At 42.6% G+C, this 12,831-nt stretch overlaps 1 protein-coding gene across 1 annotated transcript; it reads right to left on the bottom strand.

Moving 5' to 3' along the window:
* Positions 1 to 620: 620 nt before the first annotated feature.
* LOC123744666 (N-acetyllactosaminide beta-1,3-N-acetylglucosaminyltransferase 2-like) lies at positions 621 to 6,229 on the bottom strand. Its single transcript, XM_082956041.1, has one exon. The coding sequence runs from the start codon at positions 5,840 to 5,842 to the stop codon at positions 4,352 to 4,354; it is 1,491 nt and encodes a 496-aa protein (XP_082812167.1). The 5' UTR covers positions 5,843 to 6,229; the 3' UTR covers positions 621 to 4,351.
* Positions 6,230 to 12,831: the final 6,602 nt, after the last annotated feature.

The following is a 12,831-nucleotide window of genomic DNA, read 5'->3' as shown; positions in this document are numbered from 1 at the left end:
CAAGGGCGGATCCTGAATGGTTTGAGGTACAAACTATTGAAAGGTATCTATGAAAAGCTGAGAATTTCACTCTGATGTCCACAAGCCACACAAGTCGGAAGAAGGTAGGGGGTTCTTCTACATAGACGATCAGAGGAAATCCCAGGACATAGTGTCTATAATACTGTAATAAACTCACATACTTGCTGTCACAAACTCCAAACTCCACATAGTTATCACTGACTAGTTGGATATTCATTTCTCACTGAGCAAACCATTTCTATCCTTACAGCATTCATATACATTCCTTTTTATAAGGTTTTTGCTTTGGCAGACATTTTTTTATTGACATTTGTCAATAAAACTCATGTTTGTCAAATTGTTTTGTGTTCTTTTTGTAGCCCTGGTTATCCTGAAAAGAAAATGGTAAAACATATCACTGTGAGGTTAAATATAAGGGCTGGACATGCAGATAAATATGTGTCAGATAAATTAAAAGCAGATTTTTTGGGGGGTGTTCTCAGGACTGATAGGTTTAAGATTTTTTTGTCCAGATGTCTGATTCAAAATGAAATAATCAAATATTAAAATGGTTAATGTTCAGAGAAACACTGAAAAGTGCACAACATTTGTCAGAGAGGTTCATTTACACATTTATTTACTTACTCATCTTTTGGTTTCGGATAACCAAACCTCAGATCTAACTCTGCCATTATGCAGTGGCAGTGGTTAAATCAGCAAAATGTATTCATATAAACATGTTTGTTGCACCTCATGAGTCTGACTTTGCTCATAATTATCCTCCGAGCTCAAAAACTGAGCATGAGAATTCCTGCCCACAGCATGGGACCCAAACCGGTTCAACAGGAGGCAGTTGAGCAATGTAATGGCCTTCACAGTGACAGTCATCAAAGTTGACTGTGTACCAAGTAGGTCATTCTGTTTAATACTTCATCAAATACTTACATGCTGTCACAAACAAACATTTCTTCAACATCAGTAAAAACAAACAACATCCAGTATTTCTGTCAAACGTAGGTTCACGTTTATCACACTATGGGGCCTTATTACAGGGCAGTTGTCAGCTGAAAGCATACCTTTCTCCATCACCATCTATCATTTGAGTCAGTTTTAAAACAACCAGTCTTGTATTTCCTCAGGTTCCTCAAATCGTTGTGTTTTACAGGTTTACAGTAATAATAGGTTTACATGAATAAATCGGTACTGTTCCCCATTCTCATGTTCCTCTCCATTGTCAAGTGGCAGCACACCTTCTCTATAGACAATCACCATCATGTCAGTTTTACATAATAGGATAGCCAGTCAGTGAATACCTCACTATGAAGGCCTTGACTCTTCCCCATTTTCAAGTGGCAGCATAGCCGTCGGGTGCTAAGAGTGCTGCAGCACCTCCTGATAAATCATAATAAAAAAATTATTACTATAAACATTTCCTCAGAATTTCCAACATGCTTTCAATGAGAATGACAGCTCTACAGTGTATTCGGAAAGTATTCAGACCCTTTGACGTTTTCCACATTTTGTTACGTTACAGCCTTATTCTAAAATTGATTAAATTGTATTTTCCCGTCATCAATCTACACAAAATACCCCATAATCACAAAGCAAAAACAAAAATGATATCACATGTACAGGTTTCTCCCATTCTTCTCTGCAGATCCTCTCAAGCTCTGTCAGGTTGGACAGCTATTTTCAGGTCTCTCCAGAGATGTTTGATCGGGTTCAAGTCCGGGCACTGGTTGGGCTACTCAAGAACATTCAGAGACTTGTCCTGAAGCCACTCCAGCGTTGTCTTGGCTGTGTGCCAAGGTCATTGTCCTGTTGGAAGGTGAACCTTCGCCCCTGTCTGAGGTCCTGAGCGCTCTGGAGCAGGTTTTCATCAAGGATCTCTCTGTTCTTTGCTCTGTTCATCTTTGCCTCGATCCTGACTAGTCTCCCAGTCCCTGCCACTGAAAAAGATCCCCACAGCATGATGCTGCCAGCACCATGCTTCACCGTAGGGATGGTGCCAGTTTTCCTCCAGATGTGACGCTTGGCATTCAGGCCAAAGAGTTCAATCTTGGTTTCATCAGACCAGGGAATCTTGTTTCTCATGGTCTGAGGGTCCTTTAGGTGCCTTTTGGCAAACTCCAAGCGGGCTGTCATGTGCCTTTTACTGAGGAGTGACTTCCGTCTAGCCACTCTACCATAAAGGCCTGATTGGTGGAGTGCTGCAGAGATGGTTGTCCTTCTGGAAGGTTCTCCCCCCAAAAATAAAATCTTTAAAAAAAATACAAATATTTCACCTTTATTTAACCAGGTAGGCCAGTTGAGAACAAGTTCTCATTTACGACTGCAACCTGGACAAGATAAAGCAAAGCAGTGTGACACAAACAACAACACAGAGTTAAACATGGAATTAACAAACATACAGTCAATAACACAATAGAAGAAAAAAAAAAAAATAATAATTATTGGTCACATATTTAGCAGATGTTATTGCGGGTGTAGCGAAATGCTTGTGTTCCTAGCTCCAACAGTGCAGTAGTATCTAACAATTCACAACAATACACAGAAATCTAAAAGTAAAAGAATGGAATTAAGGAATATATAAATATTAGGATGAGCAATGTTGGAATGGCATTGACTAAAATACAGTAGAATACAGTATATACATATGAAATGAGTAAAGAAGTATGTAAACATTATTAAAGTGACCAGTGATTCCATGTCTATGTATATAGGGCAGCAGCCTCTAAAGGTGCAGGGCTGAGTAACCGGGTGGTAGCCGGCTAGTCAGAAGCTGTTTTTCAGTCTCTCGGTCCCAGCCAGGGCACCTCACATCTCCACAGACGAACTCTGGAACTCTGTCAGAGTGACCAGGAGGTGGGGCCACAGTGTTTCCTGACCCCTCCTGTCTCAGCCTCCAGTATTTATGCTGCAGTAGTTTATGTGTCGCGGGGCTAGGGTCAGTCTGTCACATGTGGAGTATTTCTCTTGTCTATTCCGGTGTCCTGTGTGAATTTAAATATGCTCTCTCTAATTCTCTCTTTCTCTCTTTCTTTCTCTCTCTCGGAGGACCTGAGCCCTAGGACCATGCCTCAGGACTACCTGGCTTGATGACTCCTTGCTGTCCCCAGTTCACCTGGCCGTGCTGCTGCTCCAGTTCCAACTGTTCTGCCTGCAGCTATGGAACCCTGACCTGTTCACTGGACGTGCTACCTGTCCCAGACCTGCTGTCCCAGACCTGCTAGAACCCTGACCTATTCACCGGACGTGCTACCTGTCCCAGACCTGCTGTTTTCAACTCTCTAGACAGCAGGAGCGGTAGAGATACTCTCAAAGATCGGCTATGAAAAAGCCAACTGACACTTACTCTTGTGTTACTGACTTGTTGCACCCTCGACAACTACTATGATTCTTATTATTTGACCATGCTGGTCATTTATGAACATTTGAACATCTAGGCCATGTGCTGTTATAATCTCCACCCGGCACAGCAAGAAGAGGACTGGCCACCCCTCATAGCCTGGTTCCTCTCTAGGTTTCTTCCTAGGTTTTGGCCTTTCTAGGGAGTTTTTCCTATCCACCGTGCTTCTACACCTGCATTGCTTGCTGTTTGGGGTTTTAGGCTGGGTTTCTGTACAGCACTTTGAGATATCAGCTGATGTAAGAAAGGCTATATAAATAAATTTGATTTGATTCTTGGTCACCTCCCTGACCTAGACCCTTCTCCCACCTGGCCAGCTCTAGGAAGAGTCTTGGTGGTTCCAAACTTCTTCCATTTTAAGAATGATGGAGGCCACTGTGTTCTTGGGGACCTTCAATGCTGCAGACATTTTTTGGTACCCTTCCCCAGATCTGTGCCTCGACACAATCCTGTATCGGAGCTCTACGGACAATTCCTTCGACCTCATGGCTTGGTTTTTGCTCTGACATGCACTGTCAACTGTGGGACCTTATATAGACAGGTGTGTGCCTTTCCAACTCATGTCCAATCAATTGAATTTACCACAGGTGGACTCCAATCAAGTTGTAGAAACATCTCAAGGATGATCAATGGAAACAGGATGCACCTGAGCTCAATTTCGAGTCTCATAGCAAAGGGTCTGAATACTTGCCAAAATGTCTAAAAACCTATTTTCACTTTGTCATTATTAGGTATTGTGTGTAGATTGATGAGGATTTTTTATTTATTTAATCCATTTTAGAATAAGGCTGTAACATAACAAAATGTGGAAAAAGGGAAGGGGTCTGAATACTTTCCAAAGGCACTGTATAGCTAACATTTCTATGTAAATTTGGTCGGGTTGCCCACAAAGTTGCATATTGCAGCTTTAAGTCAGTTTCATACCAGTCAGTGATTACCTCACTATAGAGCTGAATTTTCAGAACTACCCCATGGATCCGTCAGAAGTTCCTGTCCCTCGTTGTCTTTCACACTAAATGGATCTATCAGAAGTGTATTCTTGTTCTCCTTCTCAGTTCTCAGGATGGTGCTGTTACACTCTGTCTGGTTCCTCATTATCTCCGACCACAGCTTCATCACCTGAGCAGGGCTGCGTTTGTGTACCAGTAAGATAGTGTGGTACGCACACCGCTCTTCCCCCTCTTTCTTGGGGAAGTCGAAGGTGAGGAAGGCGGGGTGGTGGATGGGGTGGACCCCGAGCCTGTGGAGGCACATGCCCACGTAGACATCATCAATGGGGTACAGGTGAACTCTCCGGGAGATACGGTTGAGCCTCAGGGCCAGCTCCCCTGAGTACACCACCCCTCCCCCACCCCCGTACGGAGGGTACAGACCATTATAGAAACTAGCAGGAATAAAGTACTTGGTAGAGTTGACTCTGTTGGGGCTGGCTGCTTCTATCACATCCCCTACCATGAATCCCTTCATAACCTCTGACCCAGGCCCTCCTGATAGGATCGTCTGCTCCCGGAGGTAGTCTAAGAGAGCAGGGGTCCGCAACAGGACGTCGTCATCCCCTTTAAAGACAAAGCGTGCCATGGAGCAGCGGGTGGAGAGCCAATCCCACAGCAGCACATCCTTCAGGGTGAGGTTAAAGAAGGAGTCGTGGAAGTCCCACTGGAGGATGTCCCTGTACTGGCGGCTCTCCAGCTGCAGCAGCTTGCTGACCTCCACCCGGGGCTCTGCGTGGTTCTTCCCCAGGAGGAAGACCCTTCGCACCACACCACCGTTCCCTGTCGCCCCTGCCACCCACCCCGCCCGGCCCCAGGTCTGCCGGATGGCTTGACGGTTCTCAAAGTTCAGATCCTTGGTCTTGATGGCCAGCACTAGGAGAGGCCCCTGTCCCTTCCTTAGCCCACGCCCACACAGTTTAGCAGGCTCAATGAGGACAGGGTAGTCCCTGAAGTGCATGGAGCGCACAAACATCTGCATCTGCAGGGGCAGCTCCAGGAAATCCTCCATTTGAGACATCAAGTTCCCAATCTCAGAGAACCCTGCACTCAAGGTGGGGAAGGAAAACCGCAAATAGTTTTTATTATTGGTATTATTGGTATCAAGATGGTAATTGTACTCTCTGCTGGGCATCAGGATGGGGTTGTATTGGCGGTCAATGTGTAGCTGGAGCAGGTTCCAGAGGGCTCCTCCGTGGGGCTTGGGGTCCCAGAAGGAGCTGGTGGGGTGGGGGGCCACGGTGCCATTACTGGTTAACCCAAGTGCAATGAAGCGCTCTGGTAGAGTTTGTGGGATAGGGGCAGCACCGCCTGGGCCTGTGGTGGTGGTAGTACCATAGCACACAGCCAGGGTGACGTACACACAGAGAGAGGCCACCAGGACACATGGAGTACAGCCCAGGCATAGGAGAACACGCCGCCACCGCCAATGGTAGCGTGCCATTTAACTACAGAAAGAGAAGGAGCGAGGGAGAGAAAGCAGGCAGTGGAGAGGTGGCAAGATACATTTGGAGAAGAGCGGGGAAGAAATGGGGAAGAGATGTAAGGAGAGAGAGGGAGGAATGATAAGGGGAGTGAGAGAGGAGGGGAGGAGATTTTATTATTGCAATCTTTTGTCACTTAAATCAATACAGCTACATGACTAACTAAGAATAATGACTAGGGCCCTGTGTTTTGGACAATCATGTGATATGCCTGGATGTTTACCTTAATTTAAAGCTTTTTCATCAACTGTCCCCATTTGGTTTTATGCCAGATGGTCCAGCACCATCCTCAGACAATTGCTTTAATGTAAAATACCGGAAAATATTTAATTTAAAATATCGGATAAGATTACATCTTATTTTTTGTCATTTATTAGTGCTTGACTTGGTCAGATCGCCGAACAGGTGTTGTGCCGAAAATCTCCCCCCTGACGAAAATCTCCCCCTTGCCAGAATCCCCCCCCCCCCCCCCCCCCTAATTTGCTTAATTTTGTGACTAGAGTCAAATACTTTCTGTGACACACATCAGAGTCAAATACTTTCTATAGAACAAACTTCATGTCAGGATAGGCAACCGAAATTAATAATTAATGTACAGTTGAAGTCGGAAGTTTACATACACTTAGGTTGGAGTCATTAAAACTAGTTTTTCAACCACTCCACAAATTTCTTGTTAACAAACTATAGTTTTGGCAAGTCGGTTAGGACATCTACATTGTGCATGACACAAGTAATTCTTCCAACAATTGTTTACAGGCAGATTATTTCCCTTATAATTCACTGTATCACAATTCCAGTGGGTCAGAAGTTAACATACAATAAGATGACTGTGCCTTTAAACAGCTTGGAAAATTCCAGAAATTGATGTCATGGCTTTAGAAGCTTCTGATAGGCTAATTGACATAATTTAAGTCAATTGGAGGTGTACCTGTGCATGTATTTCAAGGCCTACCTTCAAACTCAGTGCCTCTTTGCTTGACATCATGGGAAAATCAAAAGAAATAAGCCAAGACCGCTGAAAAAAATATGGAGACCTCCACAAGTCTGCTTCATCCTTGGGAGCAATTTCCAAACGCCTGAAGGTACCACGTTAATCTGTACAAACAATAGTACGCAAGTATAAACACCATGGGACCAAGCAGCCGTCATTCCGCTCAGGAAGGACACGCGTTCTGTCTCCTAGACTTTGGTGCGAAAAGTACAAATAAATCCCAGAACAACAGCAAAGGACCCTGTGAAGATTCTGGAGGAAACAGGTACAAAAGTATCTATATCCACAGTAAAATCAGTCCTATATCGACAGAACCTGAAAGGCCACTCAGCAAGGAAGAAGCCACTGCTCCAAAACATCCATAAAAAAGCCAAACTACGGTTTGCAACTGCACATGGGGACAACAATCGTACTTTTTGGAGAAATGTCCTCTGGTCTGATGAAACAAATATAGAACTGTTTGGCCATAATGACCATCGTTAGGTTGGAGGAAAAAGGGGGAAGCTTGCAAGCCGAAGAACACCATCCCAACCGTGAAGCACGGGGGTGGCAGAATCATGTTGTGTGGGTGCTTTGCTGCAGGAGGGACTGGTGCACTTCACAAAATAGATGGCATCATGAGGTAGGAAAATGATGTGGATATATTGAAGCAACATCTCAAGACATCAGTCAGGAAGTTAAAGCTTGGTCACAAATGGGTCTTCCAAATGGACAATGACCCCAAGCATACTTCCAAAGTTGTGGCAAAATGGCCTAAGGACAACCAAGTCAAGGTATTGGCGTGGCCATCACAAAGCCCTGACCACAAAGCCCTGGCAGAACTGAAAAAGCATGTGCGAGCAAGGAGGCCTACAAACCTGACTCAGTTACACCAGCCCTGTCAGGAGGAATGGGCCAAAATTCACCCAACTTATTGTGGGAAGCTTGTGGAAGGCTACCCGAAACATTTGACCCAAGTTAAACAATGCAAAGGCAACGCTACCAAATACTAATTGAGTGTATGTAAACTTCTGACCCACTGGGAATGTGATGAAAGTAATAAAAGCTGAAATAAATAATTCTCTCAACTATTATTCTGACATTTTAGATTCTTAAAATAGTGGTGATCCTAACTGACCTAAGACAGGGATTAAATGTTAGGAATTGTGAAAAACTGAGTTTAAATGTATTTGGCTAAGATGTATGTAAACTTCCAACTTCAACTGTATGTGTGTTATATTAAACATAGAGGGGGGAGTAAAATGTAGGCAAGCAATAAACATTTCAGAACAACTATGGTTGAATTATTATCCTTACACTTTAAAAATTACTAGTCGAATAAGACATGGGAGAGATGACAAATTATGGCAAAGAGATTTATTTATAGACTAATGCAAAATCAGAAGCGGATTTAGTTATGGGCCACATGGGCAGCCGCCCAGTGCTGCATCTTGCCGGTGTTGTGCCGAAAAGCTCCCCTCTGCAAGAATCCCCCCCCCCCCCCCTTTGCGTGAATGCGCACGCACTCAATTCTTCATTGCTGCGACTTGCTTGAACGCGCATACACTCAAATATTTATTGCTGCGACTTGCTTGCAAGTTGATATTTCTGATCATGTTAGGCTGTGTTTCATTTATTTTTTATGTCGGTTTGATCACGGGGAGGCACTAATGTCTGCAGTTTTCGGTTTGGCTATTTGTTTCAAGTGTATTAGATATAAATACATCTCTTTGCCAAAATTCGTCACCTCTCCCATGTCTTATCCGACTAGTAGTTGTTCTGAAATGTTTATTGCTTGCCTACATTCTACTCCCTCCTCTATGTTTAATATAACACACATACATTCATTATTCATTTCAGTTGCCTATCCTGACATGAAGTTTGTTCTAAAGGAAGTATTTGACTCTGATGTGTGCCTCAGAAAGTATTTGACTCTAGCCACAAAATTAAGGAAATTACCTCCTCCCCCCCTTCTAATTTCCCGAATTTTGGCAAAGATATGTATTTATAGACTAATACACTTGAAACAAATAGCCAAACCGAAAACTGCAGACATTACTAGTGCCTCCCCCGCGATCAAACCGACATAAAAAATAAATGAAACGCAGCCGAACATGATCAGAAATGTCAATTTGCAAGCAAGTCGCAGCAATGAAGAATTGAGTGCGTGCGAGTTCACGCGAGACGGGGGGGATTCTGACAGGGGGGAGATTTTCGGCACAACACCGGCTCTAATCATTTTGGGGGAAATTGCGTACTGACTCCTCTATAAAATAAAGTAGTTTATCGCCGGCCCAAATTCACAAAGTTGATCCAAGCGGAATGAAGGTGGGATCTGCATTGAAGAGAAATGGAGAGTGGGCATTCATTTCCTGATTCCGTTTTGTTCAAGTTTATTTGGCGCTAGTCTGTGAATCTGCGTGACAGTAGACTGTTCGAGATTGCGCAGATTGAAAATCCGTTAGTTTGAATGCACATGATGTGCCGTTCCAAATTGTAAAATGAGGGTTTGTAAACTCATGAAAAGTAATAATGTTAGTTTCTTATTTTTTGTTAATGTAATTCATGAAGGCACACTTTTAAATATGATCAATCACTTAAAAATATACATATCAGCCATGATCAGAATGACACTTCTGTGAGTGTATGTTTGTGCTGCGTGTGTGTCACTGCGAGTGAGGAGAGTGACATTTCAGCAGGTATAAAATATTAAGAGACAACTGACTAACTAGATAGCCAATTTAAAACAATACATGTAGCAGTTATCTCGCTAGCTGCCTATATCTAAGAATTAATGTCGTCGTCGCCTTTCCACCGGCACTGCACCGTTGGAAAGCTGTGATTCACCTCTATTAAACAGTAGCCTTGTAGTTGTAACAACGTTAAAATATTTGAATAATATCCTAATTGACAAATAATTTGCTGTGCATAGTTACTTGTAATACATTGATAGCCCCTGAAACATTAATATATTTGCTTTATATACACTGAATATACCAAACATTAGGAACAAGTGTTTGGAACAAGTTGAGTCCAATACTTCCCACAGTTGAGACCAGTTGGCTGGATGTCCTTTGGGTGGTGGACCATTCTTTGATACACACAGCAAACTGTTGAGCGTGAAAAGCCCAGCAGAGTTGCAGTTCTCGACACAAACCGGGGCGCCTGGCACCTACTACCATATCCTGTTCAAAGGCACTTCATTTTTTGTCTAGCCCATTCACCCTCTGAATGGCACACATTACACAATCCATGTCTCAATTGTCTTAAGGCTTAAAAATCCTTCTTTAACCTGTCTCCTCCCCTTCATCTACACTGATTGAAGGGGATTTAACAAGTGGCATCAATACGGGATCATAGCTTTCACCTTGTTAGTCTGTGTCATGGAAAGAGCATGTTGTTAATGTTTTGTTTTCTCAGTCTAGTTAGATACCTTGCTTTGAAGTAGCCTACCTTATCCATTTGATCCCTGATTCATTGAATGAGGGAATCATTTTATAAAGACAAAGCTATTTGGTTGTAATATTACAATACTGTATATCAAGGGTGGCAATCATCCTCCAGGATAGCTACTGGGTGTGCAGGCTTTTGTTCAAGCCCTGGTCTAACCACATTGTAGCCTAAACATCAGCTGCTCAACAGGACCTTGATAAGCAGACTTGGGTGTTTCAGGGCTGGATTAAAAGCCAAGCCTGTACAAACAGGATCTCTCCAGATGGAGGGTTGACCACATGTTGATAACGTGTGACTAACAGTACAGTTCTACTTCCTGGGGGTTTAAGTTCCTTGATAAAGGGCACAATGGCAGGAGATGGTAGGCCTACATGGGATCAGACACAGCTTCCTTCCAGGGTCAATAATGATTACTTTTTCGTGTAGGCTATAATAATAGTCATGAAAATTTGGTTAAGTCATGGAAAATGTGTATGTACCCATAAGTGAATAATCAGAGGTTTCTATAGCATAATGTAATTTGTGAATTTTGGTGAACAGTCTAATGGACCGACTTGGAAAAAGACAGCCCCTGCACTTATTTAATCCCAAATCAAGCACTGCCATTTATGAGTATGTAACAAACGTGGCACAAAAATTGTGATGTGTATTGGGATATACAGTGGAAAATAAAGTAGGGCCATAGATTCCTTATCAATAAAGAAATATCTAAAAATGCTATGATATTCGAAATTCTAAAATGCATTGATAGTCTATTAGGCATATCTGAGTACTTCAAAATTAGTACATTTGACCACATCCTACCTTGATTTTCCCTTTTGAAACTGTTTTTCCATATGACTATTATAGGCTAATATAAGCGTTGACTTTCATTTGTATCCATCGTGTGTGCCAATTGACATAAAAATTAGGTCGCCAAAACGCAAATGATATAATCACATAATAGCCTATAAAACAAAGGTATGATCTTTTCTTTGGTCTTCTCAGACGATCCGGAGACCAAATGATCCCCTGAAGTGTTCTCCACCGTTACAAACTTCTGTGAAACAGCATAGCGGTAGAGCAAGAATTTACCTACAGTATACAGCAAAACCATTTGCAGGTATATACATGAAGGACACGCCCCTCTATTGTCAAAAATGAGAACAGAGATACCTTACCTGATCGATCACTCAGTTTCAATCAATCAACACCATACATTTGTTACTGTTGTTTAATTACTTTTAAGTCCCACTCCATTTTTGCGCATTTCCCGTTGAAAAACGATAATTCAAGTATACACACAGTAAAGTACAGTGAGCAACACCGTGTATTTCACAATTGCGAAATTCAAGGGTTTGGCTTTCTGATGGTGCACTTGCGGGAACAATAGAGTACCACAGTACGAGTCATAATACCCATAAAACCTAGCAACTTAACAGGCTCAAAACAAGGTAGCCATGACTAAATGCAGCTAAACAAACGCCCTTGTCAATTTAATGAGTAAGTTTCATGAAAACGTTTTTAATTGAAAACCAGCCCAGCCAACATTTCCATGTGGGGCCCATAAGGGTTAATGAAGGGCTGTTCCATGGGCCACATTAGGTAAACCCAAAAGGGACCTACACAGTTTTGTCCTCAGTATCCAAGCTGACCCCAAGTGTGGTTGCCATGTTGGGCATATTAAGGGACCCCAGCGGGCAACTGTGTGATAACCCACATGGGCTCCAGGTTTTATCCCAGGTGGGTTAAAGAATGGTTACCACTTGGACCCCCATCTAGGATAACCAGAAGGTTCTCATAAAGTTGTCCTCAGTATCCATGTTGGCCCCACATGTGGTTGCCATGTTGGGCTTTATGTGGGTTCATACCTTTTGAAGTCCAAGATGGCAACCACACCCATGTTGACAGTGAAGATGAGCAATGCTGCAGCAGCATCAGTTTCTACTTCTACTATTTCATCCTTTTCCAGATATGAAAGTAGACATCCCTCAGTTACACAAGATGGTTGTTATATTTGGTCAATCTGAGAGTTCTGTTGTGCCATTTGAGGAGAGCACTTTCACCTTGTCGTCATGACAAAAGTGCCCCCTTAAACCATATATAAAATGGTTATTTGGAATGCGTAAAATACTATTGTTTATGATACTGTAAACATACTGTACTTTAATGTTGTTGTATGGGTGAAATGAAAAGTATTGTGTCATCTCTGCTTTGCCTAGCCCCATTGAATAAAAAGTATTTCTTATAGCCTAACTTTTCTTTCTTTACAATTTAAACACATTTAGCATAGACAATGTAATTGTTGTGGTAGTCTTAGGCAAACCATCTTCATTATCACAGTGACACCTCCAAATGCCACTCAGACCTTCTTGGAGAAAAGTATCATGAACTTGGTGGTAGTAGTTGTGTGTATGATTTAAGATAAGGATCCCATCATCTCCTGATTCCACCTAGATTACAAGAGTTGGATTTGCTAATCATTTCATGTCAGCACAAGGCAGGTACAAAATTTACTATAATGACTAGCCTTATATCCTCTCTGGG

Source organism: Salmo salar, chromosome 09, assembly GCF_965601325.2.
Source record: "Salmo salar chromosome 09, fSalSal1, whole genome shotgun sequence".
In the NCBI taxonomy this organism is placed as follows: Eukaryota; Metazoa; Chordata; class Actinopteri; order Salmoniformes; family Salmonidae; genus Salmo; species Salmo salar.
Note: the sequence above shows the minus strand (reverse complement) of the source record. Positions and strands in the feature narration are given on the sequence as shown.